This window comes from Panulirus ornatus, chromosome 50, assembly GCF_036320965.1.
Source record: "Panulirus ornatus isolate Po-2019 chromosome 50, ASM3632096v1, whole genome shotgun sequence".
Taxonomy (NCBI): Eukaryota; Metazoa; Arthropoda; class Malacostraca; order Decapoda; family Palinuridae; genus Panulirus; species Panulirus ornatus.
Window position 1 is genome coordinate 22,247,305 of NC_092273.1, and position 12,346 is coordinate 22,259,650.

Here is a 12,346-nt window from a genome sequence, read left to right on the forward strand (position 1 = left end):
TGGGGAGTGCTCATCCTCCTCGAAGGCTCAGATTGGGCTGTCTAAACGTGTGGATGTAACCAAGATGAGAAAAAAGGAGAGATAGGTAGTATGTTTGAGGAAAGGAACCTGGATGATTTGTCTCTCACTGAAACGAAGCTCAAGGGTAAAGGGGAAGAATGGTTTAGAAATGTCTTGGGAGTAAAGTCAGGGGTTAGTGAGAGGACAAGAGCAAGGGAAGGAGTAGCACTATTCTTGAAACAGGAGTGGTGGGAGTTTGTGATAGAGTGTAAGAAAGCAAAGTCTAGATTGATATGGGTAAAACTGAAAGTGGATAAAACTGAAAGAGAGATGATTGATTATTGGTGCCTATCCACCTGGGCATGAGAAGAAAGATCATAAAAAGCAAGTGTTTTCGGAGCAGCTGAGTGAGTGTGTTAGCAGTTTTGATGCTTGAGACTGGGTTATAGTGATGGGTGATTTGAATGCAAAGGCGAGTAATGTGGCAGTTAAGGGAATAATTGGTGTACATGGGGTGTTCAGTGTTGTAAATGGAAATGGTGAAGAGCTTGTAGATTTCTGTGCTGAAAAAGGATTGGTGATTGGGAATGCCTGGTTCAAAAAGAGATATATACATAAGTATAGGGCTGGAAACCCTCCCCTCCTTGTATTTTAACTTTCTAAAAGGGGAAACAGAAGAAGGAGTCACACGGGGAGTGCTCATCCTCCTCGAAGGCTCAGATTGGGCTGTCTAAATGTGTGTGGATTTAACCAAGATGAGAAAAAAGGAGAGATAGGTAGTATGTTTGAGGAAAGGAACCTGGATGATTTGGCTCTCAGTGAAATGAAACTCAAGGGTAAAGGGGAAGAGTGGTTTAGAAATGTCTTGGGAGTAAAGTCAGGGGTTAGTGAGAGGACAAGAGCAAGGGAAGGAGTAGCACTATTCCTGAAACAGGAGTGGTGGGAGTTTGTGATAGAGTGTAAGAAAGTAAACTCTAGATTGATATGGGTAAAGCTAAAAGTGGATGGAGAGTAGTGGGTGATTATTGGTGCATATGCACCTGGGCATGAGAAGAAAGATCATAAGAGGCAAGTGTTTTGGGAGCAGCTGAGTGAGTGTGTTAGTAGTTTTGATGCACGAGACCAGGTTTTAGTGATGGGTGATTTGAATGCAATGGTGAGTAATGTTGCTGTTGAGGGAATATTTGGTGTACATGGGGTGTTCAGTGTTGTAAATGGAAATGGTGAAGAGCTTGTAGATTTATGTGCTGAAAAAGGACTGGTGATTGGGAATACCTGGTTTAAAAACAGAGATATATATATATAAGTATACATATGAAAGTAGGAGAGATGGCCAGAGAGCATTACTAGATTACATGTTGATAGGCGCACGAAAGAGAGACTTTTGGATGTTAATGTGCTAAGAGGCGCAAATGGAGGGATATCTGATCATTATCTTGTGGAGGCAAAGGTGAAGATTTGTAGAGGTTTTCAGAAAAGAAGAGAGAATGTTGGGATGAAGAGAGTGGTGAGAGTAAGGGAGTTTGGGAAGGAGACTTGTGTGAGGAAGTACCAGGAGAGACTGAGTACAGAATGGAAAAAGGTGAGAACATAGGACGTAAGGGGAATGGGATGTATTTAGGAAAGCAGTGATGGCTTGCGCAAAAGATGCTTGTGGCATGAGAAGCGTGGGAGGTGGGGAGATGAGAAAGGGTAGTGAGTGTTGGGATGAAGAAGTAAGATTATTAGTGAAAGAAAAGAGAGAGGCATTTGGATGATTTTTGGGGGAAATAATAAAAATAACTGGGAGATGTATAAAAGAAAGAGGCAGGAGGTCAAGAGAAAGGTGCAAGAGGTGAAAAAGAGGGCAAATGAGAGTAGGGGTGAGGAGTATCATTAGATTTTAGAGAGAATGAAAAGATGTTTTGGAAAGAGATGAATAAAGTGCGTAAGACAATTGAACAAATGGGAACATCGGTGAAGGGGGGCTAATGGGGAGGTAATAATATATAGTGGTGATGTGAGAAGATGGAATAAATATTTTGAAGATTTGTTGAATGTGTTAGATGATGGAGTGGCAGATATAGGGTGTCTTGGTTGAGGTGTTGTGCGAAGTGAGAGGGTTAGGGAGAATGATTTGGTAAACAGAAAAGAGGTAGTAAAAGATTTGCGGAAGATGAAAGCCAGCAAGGCCGCGGGTTTGGCTGGTATTGCATTGGAATTTATCAAAAAAGGGGGTGACTGTGTTGTTCACTGGTTGGTAAGGCTATTTAATGTACGTATGGCTCATGGTGAGGTGCCTGAGGATTGGCAAAATGCATGCATAGTGCCATTGTACAAAGGCAAAGGGGATAAAGGTGAGTGTTCAAATTACAGAGGTATAAGTTTGTTGAGTATTCCTGGGAAATTATATAGGAGGGTGTTGATTGAGAGGGTGAAAGCATGTACAGAGCATCAGATTGGGGAAGAGCAGTGTGCTTTCAGAAGTGGTAGAGGATGTGTGGAGCAGGTGTTTGCTCTGAAGAATGTATGTGAGAGATACTTAGAAAAAGAAATGGATTTGTATGTAGCATTTATGGATCTGGAGAAGGCATATGACAGAGTTGATAGAGATGATCTCTGGAAGGTATCAAGAATATATGGTGTGGGAGGCAAGTTGTTAGAAGCAGTGAAAAGTTTTTATCGAGGATGTAAGGCATGTGTACAAGTAGTAAGAGAGGAAAGTGATTGGTTCTCAGTGAATATCGGTTGCGGCAGGGGTGCATGATGTCGCCATGGTTGTTTAATTTGTTTATGGATGGGGTTGTTAGGGATGTGAATGCAAGAGTTTTGGAGAGTGGGGAAAGTATGCAGTCTGTCGTGGATGAGAGGGCTTGGGAAGTGAGTCAGTTGTTGTTCACTGATGATACAGCACTGGTGGCTGATTTGGGTGAGGAACTGCAGAAGCTGGTGACTGAGTTTCGTGAAGTGTGTGAAAGAAGAAAGTTGAGAGTAAATGTGAATAAGAGCAAGGTTATTAGGTACATTATGGTTGAGGGACAAGTCAATTGGGAGGTAAGTTTGAATGGAGAAAAACTAGAGGAAGTGAAGTGTTTTAGATATCTGAGAGTGGATTTGGCAGCGGATGGATTCATGGAAGTGGAAGTGAATCATAGGGTGGGGGAGGGGGCGAAAATCCTGGGAGCCTTGAAGAATGTTGGTTGCTCTTTTCTGGACCCTCTCCATCATATCTTCATGTTTCTTTTGATGTGGTGATCAGACCTGAGAGGCATAATCCAAGCTTTGGTCAAATATATGTTGTGAAGAACTTACCAAACATTTCTTTCCACATACTTGAATATGATTTTGATATTTGTAAGCACAGTTTACTTCCTTCCCATTTCTTGTGATTTGTTGTGTTCAGGAGACCTTGTGATTTGTAGTGTTCGGGAGACCTGATACTTACTCCATCTGTCAGAATAAGAGGGATCAGAGAGAGACATTTTGGGGTTTGAGATCCATTGATTTCAACTAGTGGCTACAACCAGTAGCTGCCATATTCTTATCAGACAAACTAAGATAGAGTACAGTGTTTTAGAGAGGAGCTAGATTAAAGTTTCAATTTTATCCCCAAATGGAAAAAGGAAGTTATCTAGTCCAGGTCTCAGGATAACCATGATTCTTCTCCCCACAGTCCTTAGAGTCAGGCTTTGGATTCATACCTTAGACTCACACCCTAGTCTCCAGATTAAGAATTGGAACCCAGTTTTCAGGCTGAGGATTCTTATTGCCTCTAGATTTTTGTGGATTTTATATATATATATATATATATATATATATATTTTTTTTTTTTTTTTTTTTGCTGTCTCCTGCGTTTGCGAGGTAGCACAAGGAAACAGACAAAAGAAATGGCCCAACCCACCCCCATACACATATATATACACACGTCCACACACGCAAATATACATACATACACAGCTTTCCATGGTTTACCCCAGACGCTTCACATGCCCTGATTCAATCCACTGACAGCACGTCAACCTCGGTATACCACATCGATCCAATTCACTCTATTCCTTGCCCTCCTTTCACCCTCCTGCATGTTCAGGCCCCGATCACTCAAAATCTTTTTCACTCCATCTTTCCACCTCCAATTTGGTCTCCCACTTCTCCTCGTTCCCTCCACCTCCAACACATATATCCTCTTAGTCAATCTTTCCTAACTCATTCTCTCCATGTGCCCAAACCATTTCAAAACACCCTCTTCTGCTCTCTCAACCACGCTCTTTTTATTTCCACACATCTCTCTTACCCTTACATTACTTACTTGATCAAACCACCTCACACCACACATTGTCCTCAAACATCTCATTTCCAGCACATCCACCCTCCTGCACACAACTGTATCCATAGCCCATGCCTCGCAACCATACAACATTGTTGGAACCACTATTCCTTCAAACATAGCCATTTTTGCTTTCCGAGATAATGTTCTCGACTTCCACACATTCTTCAAGGCTCCCAGGATTTTCGCCCCCTCCCCCACCCTATGATTCACTTCCGCTTCCATGGTTCCATCCGCTGCCAGATCCACTCCCAGATATCTAAAACACTTTACTTCCTCCAGTTTTTCTCCATTTAAACTTACCTCCCAATTGACTTGACCCTCAACCCTATATATATATATATATATATATATATATATATATATATATATATATATATATATTTTTTTTTTTTTTTTTTTCATACTATCCGCCATTTCCCGCGACAGCGAGGTAGCGTTAAGAACAGAGGACTGGGCCTTTGAGGAAATATCCTCACCTGGCCCTCTTCTCTGTTCCTTCTTTTGGAAAATTAAAAAAAAAAAAAAAAAAAACGAGAGGGGAGGATTTCCAGCCCCCTGCTCCCTTCCCTTTTAGTCGCCTTCTACGACACGCAGGGAATACGTGGGAAGTATTCTTTCTCCCCTATCCCCAGGGATATATATATATATATATATATGAGAGAGCTTGGGAAGTGAGTCAGTTGTTGTTCGCTGATGATACAGCGCTGGTGGCTGATTCATGTGAGAAACTGCAGAAGCTGGTGACTGAGTTTGGTAAAGTGTGTGAAAGAAGAAAGTTAGGAGTAAATGTGAATAAGAGCAAGGTTATTAGGTACAGTAGGGTTGAGGGTCAAGTCAATTGGGAGGTAAGTTTGAATGGAGAAAAACTGGAGGAAGTAAAGTGTTTTAGATATCTGGGAGTGGATCTGGCAGCGGATGGAACCATGGAAGCGGAAGTGGATCATAGGGTGGGGGAGGGGGCGAAAATCCTGGGAGCCTCGAAGAATGTGTGGAAGTCGAGAACATTATCTCGGAAAGCAAAAATGGCTATGTTTGAAGGAATAGTGGTTCCAACAATGTTGTATGGTTGCGAGGCGTGGGCTATAGAGAGAGTTGTGTGCCGGAGGATGGATGTGCTGGAAATGAGATGTTTGAGGACAATGTGTGGTGTGAGGTGGTTTGATCGAGTGAGTAACGTAAGGGTAAGAGAGATGTGTGGAAATAAAAAGAGCGTGGTTGAGAGAGCAGAAGAGGGTGTTTTGAAGTGGTTTGGGCACATGGAGAGAATGAGTGAGGAAAGATTGACCAAGAGGATATATGTGTCGGAGGTGGAGGGAACGAGGAGAAGTAGGAGACCAAATTGGAGGTGGAAAGATGGAGTGAAAAAGATTTTGTGTGATCGGGGCCTGAACATGCAGGAGGGTGAAAGGAGGGCAAGGAATAGAGTGAATTGGAGCGATGTGGTATACCGGGGTTGACGTGCTGTCAGTGGATTGAATCAGGGCATGTGAAGCGTCTGGGGTAAACCATGAAAAGCTGTGTAGGTATGTATATTTGCGTGTGTGGACGTATGTATATACATGTGTATGGGGGTGGGTTGGGCCATTTCTTTCGTCTGTTTCCTTGCGCTACCTCGCAAATGCGGGAGACAGCGACAAAGCAAGAAAAAAAATATATATATATATATATATATATTTTTTTTTTCAAACTATTCGCCATTTCCCACGTTAGCGAGGTAGCGTTAAGAACAGAGGGCTGGGCCTTTGAGGGAATATCCTCGCCTGGCCCCCTTCTCTGTTCCTTCTTTTGGAAAAATAAAAAAAAAAAAAAGAACCTGCTGTTGTATGTAAAATGAAAATCAATTTCTCATAACCACATCAAAGTACTGTACTGAAGCAGTATCCCTGAGACATATAGGTATTATATGATAAAAAAGTGTTAATAGCATATAAAGTTATTCACCTTGAAATCCCTTAAATGTGATGTTTACAGTTATAGATTCAATTCAAATTTTACTATGATCTTTGATACGGATGTTTTCTTATTGCCTCTAGATTTTTGTGGATTATTTATATGTACCTGATGTTTTACTTTACCTAAAATGAAAATCAATTTCACATAACCACATCAAAGTATTATACTGCAGCAGTATCCCTGAGACATATAGGTATTAAATAAAAGAATATTAATAGCATATAAAGTAAGTCCATATATTGTTAGAAGCAGTGAAAAGTTTTTATCGAGGATGTAAGGCATGTGTACGTGTAGGAAGAGAGGAAAGTGATTGGTTCTCTGTGAATGTAGGTTTGCGGCAGGGGTGTGTGATGTCTCCATGGTTGTTTAATTTGTTTATGGATGGGGTTGTTAGGGAGGTGAATGCAAGAGTTTTGGAAAGAGGGGCAAGTATGAAGTCTGTTGGGGATGAGAGAGCTTGGGAAGTGAGTCAGTTGTTGTTCGCTGATGATACAGCGCTGGTGGCTGATTCATGTGAGAAACTGCAGAAGCTGGTGACTGAGTTTAGTAAAGTGTGTGGAAGAAGAAAGTTAAGAGTAAATGTGAATAAGAGCAAGGTTATTAGGTACAGTAGGGTTGAGGGTCAAGTCAATTGGGAGGTGAGTTTGAATGGAGAAAAACTGGAGGAAGTGAAGTGTTTTAGATATCTGGGAGTGGATCTGGCAGCGGATGGAACCATGGAAGCGGAAGTGGATCATAGGGTGGGGGAGGGGGCGAAAATTCTGGGGGCCTTGAAGAATGTGTGGAAGTCGAGAACATTATCTCGGAAAGCAAAAATGGCTATGTTTGAAGGAATAGTGGTTCCAACAATGTTGTATGGTTGCGAGGCGTGGGCTATGGATAGAATTGTGCGCAGGAGGATGGATGTGCTGGAAATGAGATGTTTGAGGACAATGTGTGGTGTGAGGTGGTTGATCGAGTGAGTAACGTAAGGGTAAGAGAGATGTGTGGAAATAAAAAGAGCGTGGTTGAGAGAGCAGAAGAGGGTGTTTTGAAATGGTTTGGGCACATGGAGAGAATGAGTGAGGAAAGATTGACCAAGAGGATATATGTGTCGGAGGTGGAGGGAACGAGGAGAAGAGGGAGACCAAATTGGAGGTGGAAAGATGGAGTGAAAAAGATTTTGTGTGATCGGGGCCTGAACATGCAGGAGGGTGAAAGGAGGGCAAGGAATAGAGTGAATTGGAGCGATGTGGTATACCGGGGTTGACGTGCTGTCAGTGGATTGAATCAAGGCATGTGAAGCGTCTGGGGTAAACCATGGAAAGCTGTGTAGGTATGTATATTTGCGTGTGTGGACGTATGTATATACATGTGTATGGGGGGGGTTGGGCCATTTCTTTCGTCTGTTTCCTTGCGCTACCTCGCAAACGCGGGAGACCGACAAAATATAATAAAATAAATAAATATAAAGTAAGTCATAAATGAAAATTGCAGAAATTATAAAAAATTTCCTTAAAGATTTCTTTAAAGTGTTCAACTGAACTTGCTGGAACGTAGAACTGCATCTTTTGCAGAGCAGCATTATCACTAGAACTATAAAGTAAAAAGAACACTCTCAGGAGTTGAAAGTGATTATGCCTTCAGGCACACTGGATGCATTCAAAGCTGGTACATTCAGTATCTTCTATGGCAAAGACAAAGAGCTGGCACCTCACAAGGGTAAGACTCACTCTTTGTTCACATATTTAAGTAATGATATGTAATAATGCTCACATATTTCTGTGTAAGAGTCCTGATCTTACCCAAGACCTTTCTAAAGATTTCTACTGCCCAAGCCAGTGCAGCTTCCAGTAACAGGGACATGTAGACTCCTTTAGAGTGAGAAGTTCTTTGATATGACTATACTCCTAGTGATACAGCTTTGCCAAAGGTGTCTTTTCTCTTATGGTGCAACCTTGTTCAGATGGAGTCCATTAACATGGGTGAGAGAGATGTTTAATAATGAAAAGTGTTGTTGAGAGAGCAGAAGAGGGTGTATTGAAATGGTTTGGACATGTGGTGAGTGAGGAAAGGTTAACAAAGATGTATGTGTCAGAGGTGGAGGGAACAAGGAGAAGCTGGAGACCAAAGTGGAGGGGGAAGGATGGAGTGAAAAAGATTTTGAGTGATTGGGGCCTGAACAAACAGGAGGGTGAGAGGCATGCAAGGAATAGAGTGAATTGGAATGATGTAGTATACCAGTGTCAACATGCTGTCAGTGGACTGAACCAGAAAAAATGAAATGTCTAGGGTAAACCATGGAAAGGTTTGAATGTGGATAAGGAGCTGTGGTTTTGGTGTATTACATATGATAACTAGAGACTGAGTGTGAATGAATGTGGCCTTTTTTTTTCTATTTTCTTGGCATTACCTTGCTGAAGCTGGGTGCAGCAATGCTGTTTCCTGTGGGGCGGGATGGCGCCAGGAATGGATTAAAGGCAAGCAAGTATGAATATGTACATATATATATATATATATATATATATATATATATATATATATATATATATATATATATTTTTTTTTTTTTATACCTCGTCGCTGTCTCCCGCGTTTGCGAGGTAGCGCAAGGAAACAGACGAAAGAAATGGCCCAACCCCCCCCCCATACACATGTACATACACATGTCCACACACGCAAATATACATACCTACACAGCTTTCCATGGTTTACCCCGGACGCTTCACATGCCTTGATTCAATCCACTGACAGCACGTCAACCCCTGTATACCACATCGCTCCAATTCACTCTATTCCTTGCCCTCCTTTCACCCTCCTGCATGTTCAGGCCCCGATCACACAAAATCCTTTTCACTCCATCTTTCCACCTCCAATTTGGTCTCCCTCTTCTCCTCGTTCCCTCCACCTCCGACACATATATCCTCTTGGTCAATCTTTCCTCACTCATTCTCTCCATGTGCCCAAACCATTTCAAAACACCCTCTTCTGCCCTCTCAACCACGCTCTTTTTATTTCCACACATCTCTCTTACCCTTACGTTACTTACTCGATCAAACCACCTCACACCACACATTGTCCTCAAACATCTCATTTCCAGCACATCCATCCTCCTGCGAACAACTCTATCCATAGCCCACGCCTCGCAACCATACAACATTGTTGGAACCACTATTCCTTCAAACATACCCATTTTTGCTTTCCGGGATAATGTTCTCGACTTCCACACATTTTTCAAGGCTCCCAAAATTTTCGCCCCCTCCCCCACCCTATGATCCACTTCCGCTTCCATGGTTCCATCCGCTGACAGATCCACTCCCAGATATCTAAAACACTTCACTTCCTCCAGTTTTTCTCCATTCAAACTCACCTCCCAATTGACTTGACCCTCAACCCTACTGTACCTAATAACCTTGCTCTTATTCACATTTACTCTTAACTTTCTTCTTCCACACACTTTACTAAACTCAGTCACCAGCTTCTGCAGTTTCTCACATGAATCAGCCACCAGCGCTGTATCATCAGCGAACAACAACTGACTCACTTCCCAAGCTCTCTCATCCCCAACACACTTCATACTTCATATATATATATATATATATATATATATATATATATATATATATATATATATATATATATATATATATGCCTGTGCATATATATATATACATATATGTGTATATGTTGATACGTATATGTACGGGTATGGGCATTTATGTATATATAGGTGTATGTGAGTGGATGGGTCATTCTTCGTCTTTTTCTTAGAGGTGGCGCCACCTCACTGACACAGGAAATGGCAGTCAAGTATGATGATGATGATGATAATAATAATAATTAATGATAATTATATATATATATATATTTTTTTTTCAAACTATTCGCCATTTCCCACGTTAGCGAGGTAGCGTTAAGAACAGAGGACTGGGCCTTTCAGGGAATATCCTCACCTGGCCCCTTCTCTATTCCTTTTTTTTGGAAAATTGAAAAAAAACGAGGGGAGGATTTTCAGCCCCCCCCCCACTCCCTCCCCTTTTAGTCGCCTTCTACGACACGCAGGGAATACGTGGGAAGTATTCCTTCTCCCTATCCCCAGAGGGAGCAGAGAGGGGGGCCAGGTGAGGATGTTCCCTCAGGGGCCCAGTCCTCTGTTCCTGGTGCTACCTTGCTAATGCGGGAAATGGCGAATAGTGTGAAAGAAAAAAGAAATATATATATATATATATTGGAAGTAATGTGTATGTAAATAGGATAATCTCTGTATCTTTTAAATTATTTTCTAAATAGCCTTATCTCATCTGTTGACTCGAATTTTCCTCTTTAGGTTTGGAAAAGTGGATACTCTTGTGATATAAAACACTATCATTATACCATCTGGCCAGATCATGGCATCCCAAATGAGGCTGTTTCTGTAGCTCACATGATTCAACATTATCAAAGGGATCAAAATCAAGGTATGTCAAGGAGCACCTTCTGGCACTTTCATTGTGACATGATGTAGTTTCACGTTTATGAAAGATTGTCAGTATCATATACCAGTAATCATAACCTGGGGGCACACCAGCTTTAATATACCATATACCAATTATTCCAGCTGGAGGCACAGTGGTCCACTGTTCTGCAGGGATTGGCCGGACAGGCACAGTTCTTCTGGTACTTCTCATGTGTGAGATGCTTGCATTAGAAGGAAGCCTTGACCCTATTGAAGCACTTATAAGACTTAGGGAATCTCGTGCTCGACTGGTTGAGAATACAGCTCAGTACAACCTTGGCCTGGAGATCTTGGAAGAGATTCTGTTTGGTGAAGAAAGGGCTGTATCTGCACCTGATCTTGAAACTTCTTTAGACAAATATCTTCATAACAGCTTGGCTGAGTTCAGAAAGATAAAAGCTTTACCATCTCCTCTCACATATAACAGTGCTTCCAATCCAACCTTTGAATCAATGAACCGTAACAGATCTGTGTTGCCTGCAGACTCCCAGCGGATATACTTACAGATAGAAAATGGAAAGATCGAATCTCAGTACATCAATGCCATTCAAGTTCCAGGCCTTAACAGCAAGGAGGCATTTTTAGTGACAGAGCATCCCTTACCTAATATGCTCACCAAATTCTGGAGACTGGTGGTTGAGAAGGGCTGCTCCCACATCATTCTTATAAACCATTTTGATGGACAGAGCAAGGTAGAGATTACGTTTTTTTGTATTTGCTCATGAATAACTTTATGAATTTTTACTAATTCCATTCTACATCTCTATCATGAATTTTTACTAATCCCATTCTACATCTTTATCATGAATTTTTATTAATGCCATTCTACATCTTTATCATTGAAATATTTCATAACCTTCTTTACCTCAGGAGGAGTTTCCTGATATAATGCCTGAGGAAGGAAGTGTCTGGACCATGGCAGGATACAATATCCTCGTGCAACAAGCTTATCTTCATGGAAACCTAATCAGGAAGTTCACTGTGAACATAACCAATTCAGGGAATTTATCTGTAAGTAGGAGATTGACACTATTATTTTATTTTGTGTAGAAAATATCAGATGTCACTTGATTGATAAATGGATTAGTTTGAGAGTCTTAAAGATAAGTATGGAAAAATGTACTCATATATAAATATTATTCCCACGCATTCCTCACATGTCGTAGAAGGTGACTAAAGGGGATGGGAGCAGGGGTGTAGAAACTTTCTAAAAAGGGGAACAGAAGAAGGAGTCACGCGGGGAGTGCTCATCCTCCTCGAAGGCTCAGATTGGGCTGTCTAAATGTGTGTGGATGTAACCAAGATGAGAAAAAAGGAGAGATAGGTAGTATGTTTGAGGAAAGGAACCTGGATGTTTTGGCTCTGAGTGAAACGAAGCTCAAGGATAAAGGGGATGAGTGGTTTGGAAATGTTTTGGGAGTAAAGTCAAGGGTTGGTGAGAGGATAAGAGCAAGGGAAGGGGTAGCACTACTCCCAAAACAGGAGTGGTGGGAGTATGTGATAGAGTGTAAGAAAGTAAACTCTGGATTGATATGGGTTAAACTGAAAGTGGATGGATAGAGATGGTTGATTATTGGTGCTATGCACCTTGGCATGAGAAGAAAGATCATGAA

At 41.5% G+C, this 12,346-nt stretch overlaps 1 protein-coding gene across 1 annotated transcript in view; it reads left to right on the forward strand.

The window, feature by feature from the left end:
• The window catches only part of LOC139764653 (receptor-type tyrosine-protein phosphatase mu-like), a 298,336-nt gene that overhangs the window by 245,959 nt on the left and 40,031 nt on the right, over nucleotides 1-12,346 (forward strand). The window contains exons 27-29 of the mRNA XM_071691513.1: nucleotides 10,566-10,695; nucleotides 10,836-11,425; nucleotides 11,604-11,744. Of these exons, the coding sequence (XP_071547614.1) occupies nucleotides 10,566-10,695; nucleotides 10,836-11,425; nucleotides 11,604-11,744 (861 nt within the window). The remainder of the gene's footprint in view (nucleotides 1-10,565; nucleotides 10,696-10,835; nucleotides 11,426-11,603; nucleotides 11,745-12,346) is intronic.